The 22,916-nt window shown below is 39.3% G+C and overlaps 1 protein-coding gene across 1 annotated transcript in view; it reads right to left on the minus strand.

Annotated features, from left to right (window-relative positions):
- MSRA (methionine sulfoxide reductase A) overlaps positions 1–22,916 on the minus strand; it is a 287,235-nt gene that overhangs the window by 92,084 nt on the left and 172,235 nt on the right. Inside the window, exons 4-5 of the mRNA XM_049819244.1 lie at positions 19,920–20,024; positions 1,725–1,831 (exon numbers count right to left, since the gene is read on the minus strand). Of these exons, the coding sequence (XP_049675201.1) occupies positions 1,725–1,831; positions 19,920–20,024 (212 nt within the window). The remainder of the gene's footprint in view (positions 1–1,724; positions 1,832–19,919; positions 20,025–22,916) is intronic.

Below are 22,916 nucleotides of genomic sequence, written 5' to 3' on the forward strand. Positions count from 1 at the left end.
TTTATTTCTCTCTTTTTGTTATTTTCATTATTGTTATTATTATTTTATTCGATTAATAAACTGTTCTTATCTCAACCCATGAGTTTTCTTGCTTTTACCCTTCTGATTCTCTCCCCCATCCCACTGCGGGGGAGTGAGCAAGCAGCTGTGTAGTGCTTAGTTGCTGGCTGGGGTTAAACCATGACATATTTGATGATGGAAATCTCTGTAATATCATATTGCAATCTCCTACATCGTAATTTTGCTTTCAAGTCAGTATTAATTTAATGACAAATAACAGCAGAGAATAATAGAGTTGGGAAAGCAAACTGAAAGCTGTAAGATTTACAGTGTGATATTGGTCAGCAGATGCTAACAAAAAGGATCAAAACCAATTTGGAAAAGCAATGGATCTAAGGTAAACAATGAGTAGAAAGAAGTTCTGCATGATAAATATGAATACCGAACCTTCAGAAACTACTCTGTTAACAAAGATAAACACCTGCAAGACTGACTTATCCCCATGTGTTCAGCTACTCATGAGAAAATATATGTCATTGAACACTTAATTTACATGCACAGTTATCACACTGCTAGGAACGACTTGCAAATTAGTTACTTGCAGTTCAGAGCATCTCTTTGCATGCAAAATAATGCCAACTGCATGTACAAACCAGCCCTACAAGTGCACACATAGCTCAGCCCACCAATGTCACACACACATTTATGGAAACCAAACTGCCATGCAAGACTTGAGCACATGCACCTCCTTTTTGGACCTCGGCACATGCCTCTGACTGATGTACCCTCACTTTTCAAAACACAGTTCTTTAACATTAGATATTGACCAAAAGCCCTGATTCTTCAACATAACACTTTAGTGAAGCCATAGTATATAAGTGAATGCATGAAAGCTGGTATTCTTTTAGCACTATTTGATAGTTACTCTGTCTATTGCCCTGATGTCCTAGTAGTTTATTTTGTGTAAGTCATAAGAATTTATATATATCTCTGCTATAGAATTCGGAGCTTGCATTGACAAGACCACTAGGCAGATCAGACAGCAATTACAATGCAGCAACACTATAGGACAGTAATCCTTCTTCCTTTAGTTAAATAATAGCTTATGTGGCAGGCAAAAGACAGAATCCATCTTCACTGAAAAACAGGACTGGGTATAGAAAGGGAAATGGTCGATCTTCTCTCACACAAACCCTAGTGTCAAAACAAATAGTCTTACTAAGTCACGGGCTGTCACATTTAATCAAAGACATTTATGGAATGGCTTGATTAGAAGCATCTTATAAGCAGCAGGTGGGTGATCCTGAGTTAACAAGCTCAAATATTGATCAGGAGTTTCCCCTAGTGTTCAAGAACTCCTAGGTCTGAGATTTTGGCTACACCCTTCAAAGTATGGGGTTCAGATACGCTTGAATATCTTTAAGACCACAGACTTTCACTCTGGTGCACACACACAAAAAAATCTCTAGAAGAGATTAAAACTATCTCTGTGCAAGTAACTATTTTTCTTTCTCCATAGTTATAAAGTGACTCACATACAAAAAAACCCCACTTCACAAAAGTTGGAATTTAAAGCAAATATGATGCAAGTTCAGTACTGAAATGAGGAGCTCCAATAGCAACACAGAGACAATGTACAACACGAGAAGTGATTTTGTGCTAACAGGTGATGTCTTTGACCTCCGCTCATATGTGAAGCAATTCCACGCCCTGCCCAATGTTACCTTTTGATATTCTTCCTTAGATCTCAAGGCAGCTTCCATCTGTTCCGGAGAAAACGTGTAGATGGCCGAGCGATACTGTGTGCCAAAGTCATTACCTTGTCGCATTCCTGGGGAGAGAGAAAACACAGCAGCACACCATGAGGATCCTCCTCCCCACTTGACGGGGCTGCAGGCACAAGTTCAACAGACCTAAATTTAGGACGTTCCATACACCTGGATTAGCCTGGTCTCTTATGTGCATACTCAGTAGGTATTTTTAGGAAGTCCAAGTCTTTCTTTGGTTAAACAGTCCTGAAAAGTTTCAGCTCTGACATCTACTTTTAAATGACATGCAAATGAAATGTGAGCGTTTTACATTTTGGTAAATCACACAGTAGTCAAATACAGATGTAAAACCTTAAATAATCAAGCTGTAGTTACTGTAATCAAGGTACTCTTAAAATATTTATTTTGAACCATGCAAATAGTTACAAAAAACCCCCTTGATTTTAACAAGTGCTTAAAAATTTTCTTGTGCCGGAGGAGTACATCTTAGTGGGAGAAAGGTTCAAAATACCCTTGGAGATAACTAGCTATTCTCTTCTATTCATAAAGCAATGATCTTGCTAAAAGACTTGTATGCATGTATTGCTGAATTAACTCTGAAGTTATCAGTTCCTACCATCATCACCACTAGTTACGGAGAGAAGGAATGACTCTTACGAAACTCTCACATCTGAGCTCCAAAGAGGACTCCGATAGAGAAGTATGCTAAGGAGAAGGTTTGGAGAAAGTCTGGCTGCATTAGTACTCTTGTAGAGTGAGTAATGTGTAGGAACAGCAACACTTTCACAATTTTTTTTGAGTTTGGGAGAAGTAGAAAACAACGGTATATATCTAATATCTACTAAATTCTATTTGCAACCTACATGTGGGTAATATGGATGGCGAAAGTATATAATACTGTTTATATGTAATATTGTGAAAACAAAACTCTGCTTATACATACTTAGTAACTCCTTGAAATTATACCATAAATGAGTAATTTTGGTACAAGGATTAGCCCCTTTAATGCTGATCTATGTAATCCCTTCAAAAGACTGGTTGTATGAAGTTGCTCCTGTACAAATTTCCAAAATATGAGATGGCTCTGCCTACGAAACTATAAAATAATGGGCCAAAGCAGAAAGAATGTTCCTATCCCCTTAGGTGATTCACCCAGATATGGTTTGGCATTATGCAGCGCTAGTCAGCCGCGCCGGCCAGAGGCATTGCTGCCTCTCATCGCTACCCATTCCCATTCCCTCAGGCAGCAAGACTGCAAGCCAGCTTTGCTGTGGATCATTCCATAAAGTCAAACAACAGCCTTAGAGAGGAGCTTTAGCATTAAGAGTGATCCGGAGGTGCAGTTTTGCAACTGCAATTGCAGTTTTGCAGTTTTTGTGTTTTATACCTTGTTCCCAATGTTGTATTCAAGGACACAACTTTTTGCTTTGCTGTAATAAATTGTATTAATTTTGAGTTTGTCCGGTGGTGTATATGAACTTGGGTGAGTGAAAGAGCCGGAATTTCTAAAGCAGACTCAAAGAAGCAGACTCCTCCCAAATGCCTGCAACCCAAGCAAAACTGGAAATCATCAGGATTTGTCTTTTGACTGCCACCAGACTACAGAAGCCCCTTTGAAGATTACCATCAACTCTCACGACTATGGGGAAGAACTGGAAAAAAACCCTGTACCTACTGATACCCCCCTAGCAAAGGGCAGAGGGTAGAGAAAGAGCCTGTGATACTGGTGGGGGGGAAGATGCTATCAACATAATACTACTCATTAAAACATGGTAACTTTTATCCCTCTGGTACTTTCCAAGGAAACAGAAAAATGGTTTAAAGGATAGTACAATAAACAAACGAAATATGGCTGAAATATTTATGAACTAAAAGATGCAGAAATATTTTCAAAGATGCATTTGGACAAAAATTCCATTCAGTGACCAACAGTATACATGACAGAATGTGATTCTGAAAAATGTTACGGAGCTTTCTGATGCTTTGGGTTACTTTTTAATTGATAAAGTGTTACATTATTACACATAAGAACAACAACTACGTTCTTCATCAATACTTAATACTGTGGTCTGCAAGGCAGAGAATATTTTGCTCATTTCTTTGCAAGTTATTTTAGGGTGGTAGGGAGCTCTTGTAAAGCCAGTGCTACTGAATAGTTAGGCATAAAATGAATACAGCCCAGTAAAGCATTAGTTTTGCCAGGATATGTTAATGCTGATTGATGTTTGAGCTCAAGCATTAGCATTCTACAAATCTATTTATTGCTTAACAAATTACTTAACAACTGACCAGGGAGTAGATTACAAAAACCTCTATAAATGGAGGATCACTATATAGTATGCTAGTTTCTAGCATGCATTTCAAGTGTATGAGTTTAGCATGAGCTCATGTGCACGGTACTCTGAGTAAGAAGATAAACAAGATTATTTAATACATGCACGTGCCACCACTGTTCCATAGCAATAGGGAAGCGGTCAGCTTAATTAATTTATTGAAGAGAAGGTTAAGAGGAAAACTGACTCTGATTTAAAAATACGTATAGAGAGAAATAACCTGAGCAACAAGGCTCTTTAATCTTGGCAAAGTAGCTTAACTAGGTAGAGCAATTGAAAGCCAAAGTGTACAATATCCAGATTGGAAATAAGACAACGTTTAAATAGCGGAGAGCATTTCTCGCTGGAACAATGCACTTAAAGCCACACCCCTTTCCTGAGGGCTTCACATCAAGGATATCCATTTTCCCCAAAGATATACCAAAGCCCAAAGAGCTGTCTAAGGCCAGTGATGAAATGATTAAGTTAAGGAGGAGGTCAGACTGTGCGATAATAACAGCCCCTCCTAGAACTCAAGCGTTGGCTTGCACTGTTAAACCATCCACTAGCTATGAAGAAGACTGAACAGGTATTCTAAGTTTTACTCCAAAGTGTAGCTTTAATGTGATCAATCATCTAAGCTAAAATGTCATTTATTTTTACTTGTTACTTAAATTAATTTGTACCTAAATATCCCATAATAAGTAGCTATTATTTAAGCCACAAAGACTACGTGATAATAAAGCAAAATAAATTCCATGTGTACAGACATAATCAATTGCCACTGTTGCTGTTATTATTTGTAATGTACCTCACATGTACAAACTTATTTCTCAAGGGTCCATCACTGATTTTTTAAAACCCTCTGGCAAATCTTACTTGTTGAGATTCACTAACTCAATGAGTAGCAAACAAGGCAAGAAATTCAATTTACTAAACAACTGTGGTAGGATGATTGAGCTTAACAATCTTGGCTTTGTCTGAAAGAAAGTCTACTAAATCAAAAATGATCTCTGCTTGGCTATCCAAAAATTCCACAATATCATCTGTAGTTAACTTTCTTTCCATTTCTGAAATGTCTTTCTTATTTTGTCTATCATGACATTCTGTCTCTCTCTGTTAACGTAACACCACAGTTGTACACGTTAGGTTTCAGTTAAGAATGTGAAAATTATTTATTAAATAATTAGGTAATACGTGTGATTTTGCTTTCATTCCAGATCAAACCAGTGAATCAAGTTTGTCTAAATCTTCGCTACTGGAAGAAGGAATAACTCCTACAGAACATCAGCTGCACATCTTTAGAGCAGCTGGATCTTCCTGGCAGGGAAATGCTGATTGCCTACAACTGTTCTTCTGCAAGACGTCTTAAAGTCTGAAAACAGAACATCATCTTACATGCAGCATCGGACCTGGTCCACTTTGTCACAAAGCACACCCAGACGACTTGTTCCCATTGTTGATCAGTATCTCTATAACTAGAGGCAACCAGACAGAGTTTCAAGGGCTACCCAATGTCCCTGCCATGATACAGAGGAAGCCAAAGCCTCGGTGTTTTACCTGATTTGTACCTGGTGTAAGAAGGTTCAGAGCAGAGACAAGTCCTTGAGCTTCACATCAGGTCCTCCAGGACTCTGACACTAGAACCCCCTTGGCCAGCCCAGGGTTTGCAAGATCACCCCATTTCATCTGGCTGTACTTTACTAACATCAGCGGTGCGAGCCAGTAATTGGCAAAAAGGCAAATATCTACCTCCCTGACCAGGTGATCAGGAACACATTCGACAGCAACAGGAACAAATATACTCTGGAGTCAAAAGGCTGGCACTTGCTGTTGATGCCCAAGACCAAGAAAATCAGCTGCTATGCTGAGAACAGCTGTAAAATCTCTTGTCAAAGAGATGTTTAGATAGAGAGGCTGATTTTAGAACTGAGAGAAAAGCATAGAATTTGCACATCTCTGGCAAGACACAAAAATACCTGCTTTTGGATATGGCTGCATGGTGCCAAAGAATGTAAGCCCAAAGCCTGTGTGAGTACTGGCCAGTCCTTGAAAGCTCTTGTCTCTGGAGAACCAGTGAGGATGACAGCATCTGGAGCTCTAAATGTGTTTAGATCTCGGGCATGGATCATATTTAGGAATTTCACTTTGGCTGACCAAAGCACCTCAGTGGTTCTCAGCTTGGACCACTCTGGAGAACATAAAATTTCCTCACTGTGCCAGCAGACACCAGAACACTAATTAATCAAAAAACGCCCTCAAGAGCTAAGCGCTTGCTCTGACTTACATGAAAGAAATTTGTGGCCATAGGATGGTAGATGGAAAGAACAGGGAGCTGTGATGCTCTCCCAGATCCTGCAACAGGAACGATTCCCAGGTTGAGAGTGCCATTCAATACAAACACACTGCCACTAGAAAAACTGTTATTTGCCAAAAGGTAGATAACAGTCAAAGAAATAGCTCTAAAAAGCTCTCTTACCAACACTTTGATATCTTCTGATGTACCTGGGTAGGAATGACTTAGTTTTGGTCTTCTCTGGCATCAAAGTAGTAAATACTAGCTCTCCTTTCAGTTGAATGACTAGGATATACGACATCATCCCTGCTTCCATTCAGCTGGTCAGTGCTTTTTCCTTCATATTTTCTAGACCTTGTCAAAACTACGGTGTCTTCTAGGCTGGGGGAAAGAGTTGCCCCTTTCAAGCAGTTACACTGCTGTTATGCTACAGTTTTGAGTTTCTGTTGAGATGCTGAGATGCATCTTAGGTAGGTCATTGTCCTTCCTGTCTGAGTAACTTGAGGTCAATAAGAAATAGGAATATCCACAGCATTAATAAAAACACATATTTCCTAGTGCTATACTTTTTTTTTTTTGTTTTGCTTTACAAATTGAGACTTAATTGCAAACAAGCAGATTTGTTTCAAAATGGTGATTTTTGAATATATTACCTACAGAAGGCTAAAGCAAAATATACTTTATTTATTTTATTATCTAAATCAGGGATTTCTTTTGAAGACTCAACCCTCCAATGACTTGAAAGTAATACTTATACAACAATCCTTATCTTCTCTCCATTTAAAAATAATAAAAAAATGTAATGGCATCATTCGTCAGCCTTACTATTCTCATAGGATCCCAAGCATAATGGAGATAAATGACTAAGGTCTGTTAGACTCTTCTGTGCCACCCAGTGAAATTTTAAAGGGCAGTTCATAGCTTTTATTTTTATCATAATTTTTTCTGTGATTTATAGACTTTTCTGCAGCTGTCACTTATTTTCTTATAACCGCAGAAACCTGATATACTGATTGGTCATTTTCTTTTCCCCAATCAATCCTTGCTGAGTTAAGACTAATAAAACTCTTTCTTCCAGCTCATCATATAATTATTTAGTAAAAATCAATTGCACCATGTCACCCTGGCTTGATGTCATCACTCACTGTAATGATTACATCTATACAGCTTAAAAGTTGCCAAGGGAAAGTAAAACTCTTTATAGCATATGATTAAAGGAGAAAAATGTTAATAGAAAAGAAGTTAGTTACAGTGCTGTGGATTGAGAGTTCTTGATGATTTTCAAGGTGCTGGGGTGCAGGAAGGATAAATGAAATATAAAAGAGTTTCTTCAGAAGGTTACAATACATTAATGAGCTTGTACATATTAAAGAAAACTTTTATACTGTCTATTGACCAAAACATGTACAAAGCTTTCAATATACCTGGTTTTCAATGTCAAGGAGGAAACTATAGTTTTGGTCTTCCCCATTTGCTTTGGGATCAACACAGCAAATACTAGCTTTCTCTATCAATTCTGACTTGCCCATATACTTAGAACTTAAACCGAGAAGCTCAGCATGACGCAGCAATGTGCACTCGCAGCCCAGAAAGCCAACTGTATCAAAAGCAGCGTGGCCAGCAGGTCGAGGGAGGGGATTGTGCCACTCTGCTCCCATCGGGTGAGACCCCACCTGGAGTCCTGCGTCCAGCTCTGGGGTCCTCAGCACAGGACAGACATGGACCTGTTGGAGCGGGTCCAGAGGAGGGACACAAAGATGATCAGAGGGCTGGAGCACCTCTGCTATGAGGACAGGCTGAGAGAGTTGGGGTTGTTCAGCCTGGAGAAGAGAAGGCTCCGGGGACACCTTACAGCAGCCTGCCAGTACCTAAAGGGGGCCGACAAGAAAGATGAAGAGGGACTCTTTATCAGGGCGTGTAGTGATAGGTCGAGGGGTAACGGTTTTAAACTGAAAGAGGGTAGATTTCGATTAGATATTAGGAAAAAATTCTTTACTGTGAGGGTGGTGAGACACTGGAACAGGTAGCCCAGTGAAGTTGTAGCTGCCCCATCCCTGGAACCATTCAAGGTCAGGTTGGACTGGGCTCTGAGCAACCTGATCTGGTTGAAGGTGTCCCTGCCCATGGCAGGGGAGTGGGAACTAGATGATGTTTAAGGTCCCTTCCAACCTGAACCATTCTATGATTCTATGATCATGCCTACAGCAACATTTTCAACAGTCCATATCAGCTGCAAAATTGCCTCGTCTTTAACCTTCATCAAACCACCAGATTACAGGTTTTCTGGTGTAGCTTTGAAGCTAAAACAGAATCACAAATTTTCTGAGCTTGGAAGGGATTTGTGGAGGTCTCTAGTCCAACACCCCTGCTCAAAGTAATGTCAGACTAGAGCAGGTTGTCCAGGGCCTCGTCCAGTCCAGTTTTGAACATCACCAAGGACAAAGACGTTACAAAATACTTAGTTCCTTAAGATTGGCAGTGCTGGTGTAAATGAGCTTCTTGTTCATGGTCAATACAACACTCGCTGTATGAAATATCAATAGTTCTTTAAGTAGAGAGAAGATTTTCTGACAACAGATTCTTCATGGAGAACATACTCCATCACTCTTTTAGCAATGACATTTTGTGGGAATGGGATGAGTTGCTGCCACCAATTCGGTGCAATAAGAAATTTTGTCTGTTCCCCACCACCAATGGCCAGAATACTGCTATAACAAAACCAAAATACCAGTGAAAGACAGCAGCTTTATAAATCTTTGATTTTGTGGGATCTGCCACAACAGTAATGTCCCTCCCTCAGTGTGGCCAGGCTTGACTCTGGCCCAGGCCACCCAGCTACATGACACCTCTGCCTTCTCCCCAGAGCTGGAGCGGTGACGCCTGCACTGCCTTTCTGTGCAGACATGAGTAGAAAGACCCTCCTCCTCACTTCCAGCAAAATACCAGAGAAGAACTGAGATACAGAAGGCATGCAAATGGGTTTGTGAGACAAGGGGAGGAACAGCCAAGAAAAGCGGTCCCATGGGATTGGGCTACAAGGAAATAGTCTCAGCACTGCCCTGTAATGAAATAAATTTCCCTGCCAGGCCTTCTACAGCTTCCTCATCTCTTATGCAATTTTCCACCCCAACTTGCTGGGGAGGAGTGCAGTTAGTACAGTGACAGAGATAAAGAGTAGTCTATCACTATCTGTAGATCTTAATGGCGCCCTGTCCAAAAGGTTTAACAGCATTGCAATACCAAAACCCATCATAATTTGACAACATTGCACAATCCCTTTAACAATATGCTTTAACTTTTGGTCAGCCCTGAATTGGTCAGGCACTTGGATTAGATGATCATTGTAGGTCCCTTCCAACTCAATATTCTAGTCTAGTCTAGTCTAGATTGGACATAAGGAAGAAATTCTTTACAAGAGGGCAGTGAGACACTGGATCAGGTTGCCCAGAGAAGCTGTAGATGCCCCATCCCTGGAGGTGTTCAAGGTCAGTCTGGATGGGGCTTTGACCAATGTGATCTAGTGAAAGATGTTCCTGCCCAGGGGAGAGGGGTTGGATTAGATGACCTTTGAAGGTCCCTCCCAACCCAAACTATTCTGTGATTCTGTGATTCACATATCATCATTACACCATACTAAATTAGCATGGCCCACCCTAGCAGCTGCTGGGAAAAGTCATCCAAGAAGTAGAAGCTGAGAAGAGGAACACTCTCACGAGATTCTTCACCTCCTTCTTCTCCCATCTAGAATAAATCTCTCCCTCCCTTCTGCAATCACTAAACCCATTTCCTGGGCATTGGTGTCTACAGTTTTGGCAGCCTGCTTTACATCCAATATGAAATAAAGGGGCAACTTTCAGAATGCATAACTCTGCAGTGGTAGACTTTAAGTTCAATCCAGCAAAATGTTGACCATTTTTTTCTGCTTCCAACTTTACCTTGTGCTTGCCCATATGCTGGGGGGGGGGGGGGGGGTGTCCAGTAAAGGAGAAGCACAAATATCACATGTATTTCACGTATGTCAATAACTGTTACTTTCCCCTTAGTTCTTCACAGAGACATTCCTATACGGTACACCAGAGACTTTATGCAGGCCTCCAACATTATCAGATTTAGGCCATGAAGAGTTACCAGGTCTCCCTTTTGTCTGTTATTTGAAATGACAGGCTGCCCTCAAGAAGCGGTGATAGTATACCAGCCTAAGCTCTATCTCTGTCCAATTCTCTTTGGTTTTTATTAGCATTATTATTCAATAGTTATAAAATGCATCATATTGCTTCTCAAGATAGTTCAAATATTTTACAGAACTAGAAAGTCTGAACGAAGTCTTGGTTTGAAAGAAGAGTTCCCTGTATGCTTCGTTATTTATTAATTCATTCAGAGGTAACAATGCTTAAATGCATATTTGAATGCTCTTTGACCTTCGAAGGAAGTGCATGACCTACCTGAGCCCACAAAAAAACATAGGTTAGTTTTTTATGAATATCACAAAGCTTATGTATGAAATGTCACTGGCAGACAGGAATTTGAATCCATTTCTAATTATTAATTAAAAATAGGTCTTTAACAGTAGCACATAGAACAGGCAAACAGAACGGTGAATATATACATAAGTCATCCTTAATGGCATTAAATCTATTGTAGGTTGTGGGGTCTTTTACTTAACTTTAATCAAAAGTTAAATTATTAGTTTTAGACAAGTTTTTAGACTTTTTCTATCATAAAGAGGCATTAAGCCCTTTCAGAGGTGCCTTCTCTTAAAAATCTTTCTCAGGGATGGACAAACTTGGGATGGGAGCGAAAACTTTTAACAATATATATTGGTGCAGCTGGAACTAAGCTTCCAGGTTTAGGCACCCAAAAGCTGACCAAACATAGGTGCCTAATATGGGGTGAGCCAACCATGTTAACTAGATCTCTACTGACAATCATAGTAGCTGAGACTCTCCATGCCTATGGAAACATCTAAATATAGGTGGCTTTATCTCAGTCTTTATCCCACCTGACAAGTCTATGCTGGTCAGCCAAATCTGACCAAAGATCTTCATAGTCTTCAAAAACAAATAAATACATCGAGCAGAGATGTCTGGAAGAGACTGGAGGACATGACACAGGGCATAAGGGAGCCCCACATTTTCTAAAGCACAGCTGGAAAACAGGCAGAATGCACAAGAGGATTTGACAAGGCAAAAGACATTTCTGTTTGGGCAGCTGAATTGGGTCCTCAGTGCCTCTTTTCTTCACGGACTAGCTGTGTTGTGATGCTTACAAAAAGCTGGACGACTACTGACAAAGTGAGAAAATATAATTAAGAAATACAGCAACTCAGATCAGGTACTACATATTGCTCAGCTACAGAATCACACAGATTGGCTATTATTTTCTTTATGTGCCTTCTCCTTTCTCTTCATCTATCTGTTGCTCACCAGTGCCTTGCCTAAATTTAGGCATGTGTTAGCACTATGAATCTAAACCTACTATGATCCACCAGGTGTTATTGCAATAGTAATAAAAATAATTAGTGATAATAAAAATAACATTGTTGTCATTTGCTTTTATCAGCAGATAAACTCATGGGACACTGCTCTCTCAAAACACAGACAAGTATGCTCTTATAAATATGCGAGAGAAAATTGCAGGCAGAGAAAAACAGTCATTCACTGAAAATATTGTTGTTTAGAGGAGAGTCAGCTTTGACCTCTTGTACCTAATTATACATGAAAAAAAAAGATTAAAAGCCTACTAATAATCACCATAAACTATGATTAATGATGCCATGCTTCAGTGCCTCAGATTTCTAGGCCCAAGTACAGTAAATTCACTAGTGGGTTATTTGAAGAAGAAAAGACTGATTGGTGTTACTTTGTTTTGACTTTGTCTATTGCTTTCCTTGTATAAAGATTAGGAACAGTCCATCAAAAAAAATCTGCAGAAAAAGGACCTTCTAAGGTTGCTCTTTTCTATACACATACATGAAAATCTAGATGCTGTTATTCACACCATATGCCCATTGACTTCATGGATATTTGAAAGCTACTGAAGACAGTCCTAAGCACTGAGAAGTCTTAAGCATTGAGATGTCCTAAGTATTGAGACGTCCAGATTTTCCTTCAGAAGTTACAAATCAACAAGCCTGAATTAAAATGAATATTCCTTGCCTCATCCTTTCCTCTTCCTCTCCTCAATTAGAAACACAGCTATGCTATAACTACAAAATAACCCAGAAATGGTTCTGAGGAAGACTGTAATCGAATAAAAACACTGTCCAAAGTTGTTCTTAGTAGATACAGGCATTATGAACAAAAGGAATCATTGAATCACAGAACGGTTTGGGTTGGAAGGGACCCTTAAAGCTCATCTAGTCCAACCCCCCTGCCATGAGCAGGGACATCTTCAACCACATCAGGTTGCTCAGAGCCCCGTCCAACCTGACCTTGAATGGCAGCGATCACCTCTCTGGGCAACCTGGGCCAGTGTCTCACCACTCTCAGCGTAAACAATGTCTTCCTTATATCTAATCTAATCTACCCTGCTTTCAGGTGAGTGGTGGGTTCATGCTTCCCACAGCATAAGAGTCACAGTGTCATCTTCAGTGGCACAAAGGACTGATGCCATGGCTTTTCTTATCTTCAAGGAATCATTTTATTACTGACTGTAGCAATACTGAAAGATACTGGTAGTTCTGGAGAACTGGTTCACACGTCATTGTCAGATATAAAATAAATAGGCTAAAAGTAGTTTAAAGGTCAGAAGAAATCAGAGCCCAGAAGGACTTCTGCCCTTGAGCCAGAATTGATTCACCACCACTCACTTCATAATGCAAACTGTTCAGCCATCTCAGCAACCAGTGCACTGGCTAATAATCCCCTTCATTAGAAAGACGGAGAGTCAAATCTCAGCTTCTCACTGTGATATGGAAAAACAACATCTCCTAAACTGGAAATATAGGTCAGAAAAAGTCTATTCTAATTTATATGGATAAAAAGAGTCTAATATGCAAATTAGGTCATGACAGCTAAAATTCCTGGGGACGCAAAGCAGCCTAATAATATGTATTTATTTTTAATGCATATTTAGTTCTAGAGAAAGGACAAAGAATGGGAACAACATAGCATTCAGCATTTCAGTTCATGAAAGAAATGAAGTCGCACTGGTTAAGCATCACTGCCAAAGACTCTCTTTGTTACTTTTCAAAAAGTATAGACCACGGGTATTTATGCGGTGATTATGGGCAAGGGACCACTAAATTGATTTCTGGTGGGATGGGTAGACATCAGTCAACTATGTCCCACCATTGATACTTCATTGGAAAGAGCAGGAATTAGAAGAACCTGAAGGCAATAGAAGACACTGCCTCCTATCAAACAACTCAGTGCATATTTCTATTGCTGAGTATTCAGTCCTGCGTGAACCAATATACATTTATCTTTATTGTGTCTCAGCATATCGATTTCCATGGCTTTTTTAATTTATCAACACAGAGCTGTGTTTTATTCGTTTCTTCCAAGAGCCTCCTAGCAATGTCTTTACCACAGATTTAATTAGCATCCTCTCCACTATATCCTCCAAGTCATTAATGAAAATATTGAAGAGTATTGGACCAAGAATGACTCCCTAAGGGGTTGGTAATTCTATTTTGAATATATTTAATATGCCTGGTGACAATAGATTTTGTATTTCTACTTTTTTTTGTTACACCTTGTAATAATACTGAAACCATCAGGACTCTTAATAACATTTGAAATACAAGACAAAAGTGCTTTGTGCTTTAATCTGAGAGTTGCAAATTTCATTCAAATTATAAAGGGAAGAGGGTTACAGAAATGCAAAGAAAAAAAATCAAAAATGGTTATATTTTACATGGAAAGATTACTTTTTTCCCTTTAATCTCTAAATGAAGTTACAGGCCTGTAGCAGAATACATAATGCTGGTTTAGGGTCGCTGTAGCGTTTTTTATGTGTACAGCTGTTCTTCCACTGGTATAAGTAGACACATCTGCTCATTAGCAATACAATGTCATTTCTAGTGTCTAATTTTAATTATTTGCAGATGATAGATTCCTTATGCAATGTCTAAAAAAAGTACAGTCCTTCAAAACTGGTGAGAAATAAATATACCCTCTGCAACTAAAATGGGTCAGCACAATGAAAAACAGATACTAATCTGGAGAACTCATGTATCAGCACTAAGGCTAAATGCCAAGCTGTTTGGAAGGTCACAGGGAGGAGAAATGGCTCATACAGCTCTTCTTTGTCGTGGATACACAAGACATATGGACTAAGAGATGTTCTGAATGAATCTGGCAGGTGATGGGTTTGTTGTAGTACAGATGGTCCTCAACTGCTGGAAAAATATCAGTTCTGCTTACATTTCCTGTACAAACACAGGCAAGATAAAGACTTCTTCATGACAGAAAGGAGGAACGAGATTACTTACTTACCAGTAACTTTGGTTCTTTGTGTATCCACACTCAAAGAATCAAGAAGGCTAGAAGAAAAATTCCAGAAGCTCCTGGGCAGCAGTGGCCATGGGTGCCTTTGCCCTTCACCCCATTGTCAGAGAGTGGCCAAAACCATGGAGTCGGGCTTCCTCTCAGCTCCTGCCACTAATTCAAATAACCAACCAGAAAGCCAGAAGAAGCGAGGAACAAGGATGGGATTTGTGGGCAAGAGGGGCTCACCCCAGAGAGTTGTAGTGGTACCTAAGTTGTTTCTTGTGGGCTAGGAAGGATCAGGTACTCTTGACAAACGTGGGGAGCAGAACTACCAAAAGCAGCATCTGTTTTGGATTGTATTCAAGAGAGAAAAGAGCTAGAAGAGGCAAGTGGATTTTTCATTTGCCTCAAACATGTTTTAAAGAGGAATAAATAATATTTGTTTTGTCTTCTGCTTGTCTTCTGTACAGCCACTGAAAGCAAAAAGGAGCCTTTCGTTAAAGTTGCCTTGGACTGGGCTGAAATCTCTGACACATGTAGGACTTCAGCCACACACAGCATCAGGATAATTACGAACAATAATCTGCTTTACAGGAATCATATTTGCACCATGACAAACAGAGTCCTCTGGTATCAGATAGATTTTTCCAAGGTTTGGAGAAATAGTTTCTGACACCCCACAAAGAGTGACTAAACTTTCTGATCAGATAAAATATGGCATCTTCTTCCCTGAACATAAACACAGTCGAGTTTCACAGTTGGCTCACACACTATAGGACAGTGCGAACACCAGAAGGGTGGTCCCGCTAGCAGTCATGCTCCTGGCAATTTACATCCTGGCTGAAAATTACATTTCACTTCAATTCAGACAGAGTTCATTTTCAGCTTGATCAGAGAACTTTGTGATTGCCAGTGTCAGCCCAAAGAAAGAGGGTGTATCCTGCAGACAGGTCAGGGAGAGAGAAGAATATTGCCCTTTTCCCTAACAGTTAAGTCAAAGATTAGCTTACAGCAATCGTGAAACTACAGGCTGAGGCACAACACAGACAAACTTATGCTCTGAAAGTCCACATCCCTCCAGCCAGACAGCATGGACATGCCAGCAGAACCACCGTTAAGGTGCAATTTTAAGGAGACAGTCAGGCTTATATTGTAAAATTCTGGAAGGCTCTGAGGATGGCCTCTTTAGTGCCAAAACAAGGCAATACAGAATCTGTCCTACACCTCTATAAACTTTAGAAAACTAAAATTATGTACGAAGTGAATAGCCGTAAGATTCTTTTGCAGGATTTTCAGCATATCACATTTGTTCTCTTTTTCTGTATCAATGACAAAGAAGCAACCACCTCAAGCACTTATAGAGCTATCCAGAGCAATCCTCTTATAGATAAGATCATTCCTAGGAGAGAAGGAATGCTGATCTGTGCATTAGAGGCTGAACAGAGATGACAACCATATGTCACTTGGCAGAAGTCAGGGGTTTGTTTGTTGCTTTTTCAGTCTCCCAAATGTAATGAATTATAAAATAGACCCTAAATTAATAGTCAAGGAGGACTTTATCAGTGCCCCACACTTAGGAGATGCTCATCTGGGAGAATGTCTTTCAACTCATAGACTGTTTGACTTGATCAAAGGTTCTTGCTGTTCAATAGACTTCTGTATAATACTCAGACTCAAGAGCTTCACGAAACAAGAGCCAGGCTGCCTCCCAGAGAAAATTGGAATCCCAGTGAGATGTCAGTCTCATCTTGAAGGCAGGAGGTCCAACTGTTTGGAAAGCAGGAACTTTTGAATATTAATACACTCATACAATAATGAATGATAGGACTGCCGGTCTGTACTCTTTAGCAACTTGGTACCATCTAGACTGATATTTGAAAGGTCTTTAACTGCAATAGAATGTACATATTTGATGTTTAATGACATTAGAACAATTAGACAAGTCCATTATCTCTGCTGGGGGTAGGAGGGCTTAAGTGGCATTAACCCAAACTTCTGGAGAAAAGATAAGAATGCCACAGATAAAGCTTTTATACTTCTGAGTGAGCGCTATACTCAAGAACTCCAGCATTTGCTGGCTATATGAGACGCTGGGTTCATCCAAAGAGTGTGCTGAATTTCATGAATAAGAAATCTTGCTAATATATCTGCTTAGTAAAAACCTTCTCTTTGACATAGTCCTGCATTCCCATAAGGCTGGCTAAATAAGACTTACTGTGTGCACATGGCTGAACCTCAGGAAAGGAGGAAAGTATCATAGGTCAGAGAGATAACTCTCACTTTCAGTATCTTTACATAAAACCACATTTCCCATAGCAAGCTAAAAGCAGGGAGTACATACAAATCAAGGCAAAGACACAATTCCACCGTAAAGTCTTCCTACTGCTAACTGCTCAAACTTGAAAGAATATATAAGCATACCATCCGTAGCTTACAAAACAAAGAAACATGAAATTGGGACCTTGTGGTTTAGGTTTGCCTCAAATCAAGAAAAGCTGTAGAGATGTGATGAGTTTTGCAAAGTTCTTGAACAGAGATTAGCCTTAAGCACCATAAAAAAACCGTAAGTAAAGCAACCTGTCCAAGTCGGGGGTATGCAACGTCTTCAGAGAAGACTGCCATCTTCTCTGTGGATAAAATCATGCTTTCACTTCCGGCAAATCATTACAAAACCATTTGGAAATTCTACTGAGCCAAGCTTAGATAAAGGCTTAGCTATGTTTACATCAAGTACTGCAGTGCCATATAGATGCCTGAGACAGTCCTGAATGACTTGGGTATCTACACAGCTCAGTGTCATACAGAGATATTAGCTCACGTCCCAGAAGGAATACAGCCACATTAGCGTGGCTCTGTGCCCGAGCTAATTAGGTGATGATTCCCCAGTTGCCAGAAATCAAAGAGCGAATCATACATCTGCCAGCATCCAACCTTCTTCTGAAAGCACAGACTGGAACTATTTAGAACCTCAGTTATCTGAGAATGCAAGGTGAATATAAAGACATAATGTCATCATTTTACTTTGTTTTGAAGCCAGAAGGAATCATAAATTCATCTGATCTGACCCGTTATTACAACTACTACACTTCATCCCCATACCATTGTGTCCAGCACATGAACTTCAGTCAGCCTAAAGCACTGAAGTCCTTTAGAGACTGACCTATTGTACGTGTGCCACAGGCAGAGCTCAACTATACGCTGTCAAAGGCAAGCCTACAGACATGGCAGATGACTGATTAGGTGGTATTTGCCCAGATTATTTCAGCAGAAATCCATTCCTCATACTGCTCTGGAAGGTGAAGAATCCTATAGTCCTGCCCATTAGTTCCAGCTCTGGCAATCAGGATGAATCCCAACATGTGAACAAGACACATGAACCAATTATCCTGAAATAGGATTCTCTGCTGTATCAAAACAACCAGCCCATTACAAAGAAGCCAGCCTCTGGTGATGGCCAATCTCTGACAATCTAAAGAAAAAAGAACGAAAAAAGAACAAAAAAAGACCTAAAACCAACCACCAGTAGGATAAGGAGAAAACCTCCTTCCTGATCCCTATTATGAGCAAACCACAAATGCCCTGAAGCATGATTTGAAGATGGTCATTGTCTTAATGCAGAGCTGCAAGTATTTCAAGGATGGTGCAGACAAATTACTCTGAGCACAAATATAAAGGAAGGAGTTGAAAAGGGAGGCCCATAAATCAACAGTAGAGGCCACCACACTTGACACACAGACATAGAATTTCTTCTCATGACTTGAATCAAGCGCCTCTTTTAAAATGATAAATTATCTCATCTTAAAGACTCGGAAGGATGGTGATGGAAAAAGACTCCAGCCTTTAATTACACTGGGAGCTGTGAAATTATTTTATTCCAGGGTAGAACTTTTCAAACTTCAGCTTCCAGCTACTGGTACTTATGGCTTACCAGGGGCTGGGTTGTCAACCTCATTATAAAGTATCTGCTCCTCACATAAGCACCTGTAAAAATTACTTGATCATAGTGTTATGTCTCTTCAAGTAGTTGAACGTGTTTATTCACAGCACCAGGCCAGTTTTCTAGGCTCTATATCCTTTTTCTGTCCTTCCTTCAAATCCCCAGCAATATCTCTGTAAATTTCCCAGTATGCCAACACAGGAACTGCACAAAATGTTCTGAGATTTTACTGACTTTGCATACAGAAAATAGCTTTCATACCCCTGACTAAAGCTTCCCTTTTCATATAGGCAGGAGTTGCAATAGCCATTTTTGTCTTTGCATTGTGCCCTGGGCTCACTGGAAGACGCTTATCCACAATAGCCCCTGGATCCTTCTCAGAGTTACTGTTTCCCAGGATGGCATCACGTTTTGAAGGTATCATCTGCATTTTTTTGCTCTCAGATGTAGTAACAAGTGGCATAATTATGATAGCTGTTAAAATATTGAAATGAGTTACTGTGTGTAGTATTTCTGGGAAATGGTGGAAAGGATGATGTTTATTGAAACTATATAAACATGTAAAATGTTTTCTCAACACAGTTTCCCATTTATGTTTGCACAGATGTGTATAATGTCATCGTGAAGCCTCTTCCAAGAAAGATAAATTAAATCAAAAGGTTCGAATAAGGCAAATAGCTAGAATGCTCTGCTGGTGCCTCTACACATGATCTCTTACCTCTTTTTGTTCCCTTTTTCTAATCATAAAAGATATTCACTGCCATTGAAAAATATAAAAAAAACAAACAAAAATTTTTATGAAGGATAAAGGTCCTCGGCACAAATAAAATGACCAGCTCTGAAGCTGTGAAGAAATATGCTTTAATTTAAGAGACAAAAGATAGCATTACAGAAGAAATTGTCATAATCAAAGTGGAAAAAAATTTTCTATTGTCTACTGTGCCTCTCTGTGGGAATTTTCCCAGCACAGACAGCTGTAAAGGAGGAGGGGTATTGTGAGTTTCTGTACTCTCTTTCTCTCTCTTCCTCTCTTTCTCTGTCAATAAATGTCTGCAATCATATTCTTGAGCTCCAGTGTGATTTCAAGGTTCATCTCTTCCATGCAGCTCAAACACTAATTATCCCAGCTGTAATTAGTAAGATAATTAAATACTGGCTCACTCATCACTCTACCTTGTGTCGGGTCATGATTCTCCCAGAAGACCTTGAGCAGTTTCTCAAAGCTGATGTTTTCTGGCTGATATACTACTCGTACAGCCTCTGTGTGGCCAGTTTTACCTTAAAAGACAAAATAAAATCAGATATTATTAGTGAGAATTACCTACTGCGTATCTAGGTTTTTATATCTGAGATTCAAAGCACAATCCTTTGTTTTTCATTTTTTTCCCCTAAAGATGGTTTGATTGACCATCATTTATCCTTAAGCTTTTTTATACAATATTTTATATACATGTCTGCTAGTTTGGACAAGGCCACCATGAAGTAAACCAACCAGAGAGACAGTAAGGTAAGACAGGGATGTTATTGCAGTAGTCTATCAGCTTTCAGGAGAGAAAAAGAATAGTTCTTAAATCTTTGTAACCAACAACTAGTAAAATATTTTTAAATATTCTACATACAACATGAAAATACGAAAACTTGTATGTCTAAGTTGTCTGGACAGTATAAAACTGCGCTTCATTTCCATGAGATAAGAAATGGATAAGATAATTGATTATAAAAACAAATTTCAAGAGCATGTTTACACAAGACCATACAAATAATTTCAAACTATTTAACATCATCCAAACCACTGATGACAACAGGCTTCAAAAAGAGTCAAAGAGAGCCTGACTGAACCTTACGCTAGCAGATGAAGTTCAAGGAAGATTAGCAGGTGTTACAGCACATTAAAACATATTGTTCCTATTTTTCAATTACATTATGGGCAAGATTTTTTTCATTCTTTATGCGTCTAATCAATCATAATATTATTGAAAGATCCAGCTCCACCAAATGTGAAGAATCTGGCCACATAATTCACTTCAATTGTAACTAAACAGATTGATGAGTGCTCAGATATCTCAGCGTGAAAGTCCATTGCATTGAGAACTACACAAGCATTTTATATTTTATAAAGATTATGTATTATATATTTCTCAATATATAAATGTAGGCATATTTGTTGTCATAATATATCCATGAATGGGGAAAAAACCTTATCCTATTCTTCAGTTAAGTCATAATAAGTTAATACTAAAAAATGTAAACGGGACAGCCTAATCTGTCTTTTGGTGGGGACATAATAAGCTCCTTGATCACACTAGGCGAAGTTTTTATTTCATTTATACCAGTATAAACTTCAGATTTACTCAACCGATTTCAATAGAATTGTTGAATTTCATGCAGTGCAACATCCAGCTGAATTTGGCCCAGTGATGTGTTCTGAATTAGCGGTCACCAAACAAGAAAAAAGAGTCTATGAGTAACTGGGGAGTGTTCAGTAGAAACACCAATTCCGTACCAGGAGAAATCTGAATTTAAAAAAAATGAAATTGAAAGAAATAAAAAGGATGCTAAGATACTTTAAAGAGAGATAACAGGGAAAAGTATGACAGCATTATATTAGTTAATGGGGCCCCTAAAATGAAGAAAACCTAAATGAGGCACAGAGGGGTGGGCTAGCTATTAAAAGGGATTTAAAACACTGGGATTAAATTTAGTCTAGAATGCAGAGGAGTAAAAGGAGACACATCTGGGATATCTGTAATGAAACTTTTGATAAAATCAAATTGGTTCCTATCTAGTGTGCTTTACGATACAACAAAGATACGCTCGCTGAGATTAAAAGACAAGAATATCCAAGTTTCAGGTAACCCGTAGCTAAAGCCATGTCATCCTGTCCACCAGGGTACTCGCCGGGCGAACGATGGCCCAATTCCTCTTTCACATGCACTACGCCTATTGAAGTCCATGGGAGCAACATATTATCTGAAGTCAAATTCTGATGGTAGATTAGCAGAAAAGGATCATATATTTAGTAGAATAAAAATACAAGTCAGAGGTAATTGGCTTAATAATAAAGTGAAATGGTCTTTATATATTATGGCATGAACTGATGGCCAGTTTAGGTCAGAGAGGAAATTTATTTCAGATTTCATGGTTTAATATGGACTATCAGTGAGAATAATGGGGTTTGCCTTATCTGAAGCCCAGGTCAGGACTTTTGTTGTTGCCTGAGATAAAAAAGGAGAGCAAACGGACTAAAGAGATTAAGGAGTGGCTTCTGACTTTAATTCTTTTCTTTTTTTCTTTTTTTTTTTTTTTTTTTTTGTGAGCCAATGTGAAGCTTATGAAAGGTTCTTATCACTCAGAAGCAAATTGCTTGTCTAAGATGACTAGCTTTAGATCACAAGAGAGTTTCTTAAAGAACTTCAAAACAACAGAAGCATTACCTTTCCTCTCAACTGAAGCAGCAATTACATCTTGTCAACACTGTCTGCTCTGACTAATCCAGAAGTTCAAAGAATCAGCTTTCTTCTTTTCCTCTAAATAAGGAAATAATGGTGCTACTCTGAAAACTATAGCCTGACCTCAAGAAAAAAATCCTCAGATGTGTGGCTAACAGACTGTTAGAACCCAGAGCATATTTAAAATCAATATTCATCCCCACAGGAAAAGCAAGGAGGTAATGCTGCTGGTCCTATCAGATTCACCTCTAATTTTCCTCAAAGCTTTTCCACAATCTACTGGGTTCTCTTTCAGAATACGGTGTGGCTATTTCTACTAAGAACAATCTTAGTCATTTGTGGTAAGCACTCCTACTTCCCAACAATTTTAGTGAAAACTATACCAATCAACTGGGTACACATGAGCAAATAGACAGGTAAATGGCTCCATGTGGGACAGATTAACCACAAAATTTCCTAGAAGCAGCACAGAGAGAAAACAGCATGGGGGGACAGGAAAAGAAAAAGAGCAATCTCTCCACAGGTGCAATATGCCCCACAGGAAGGAATCAAAAGATACCAGGTTACCCTAAGTAGCACATGGAAACAACCAGCTCGGCGGTGCCGAATCTGACACAGCTGCAGCCAGAGTGGCAAAAGGGAACTTAAATTGGGTTCTCCCTGTTAATCTTCTTATTTCGCTTTTTGCATTAGGCTTAAGTTTGACTATGAACACAGAATA

Source organism: Accipiter gentilis, chromosome 16 (assembly GCF_929443795.1).
Source record: "Accipiter gentilis chromosome 16, bAccGen1.1, whole genome shotgun sequence".
In the NCBI taxonomy this organism is placed as follows: Eukaryota; Metazoa; Chordata; class Aves; order Accipitriformes; family Accipitridae; genus Astur; species Astur gentilis.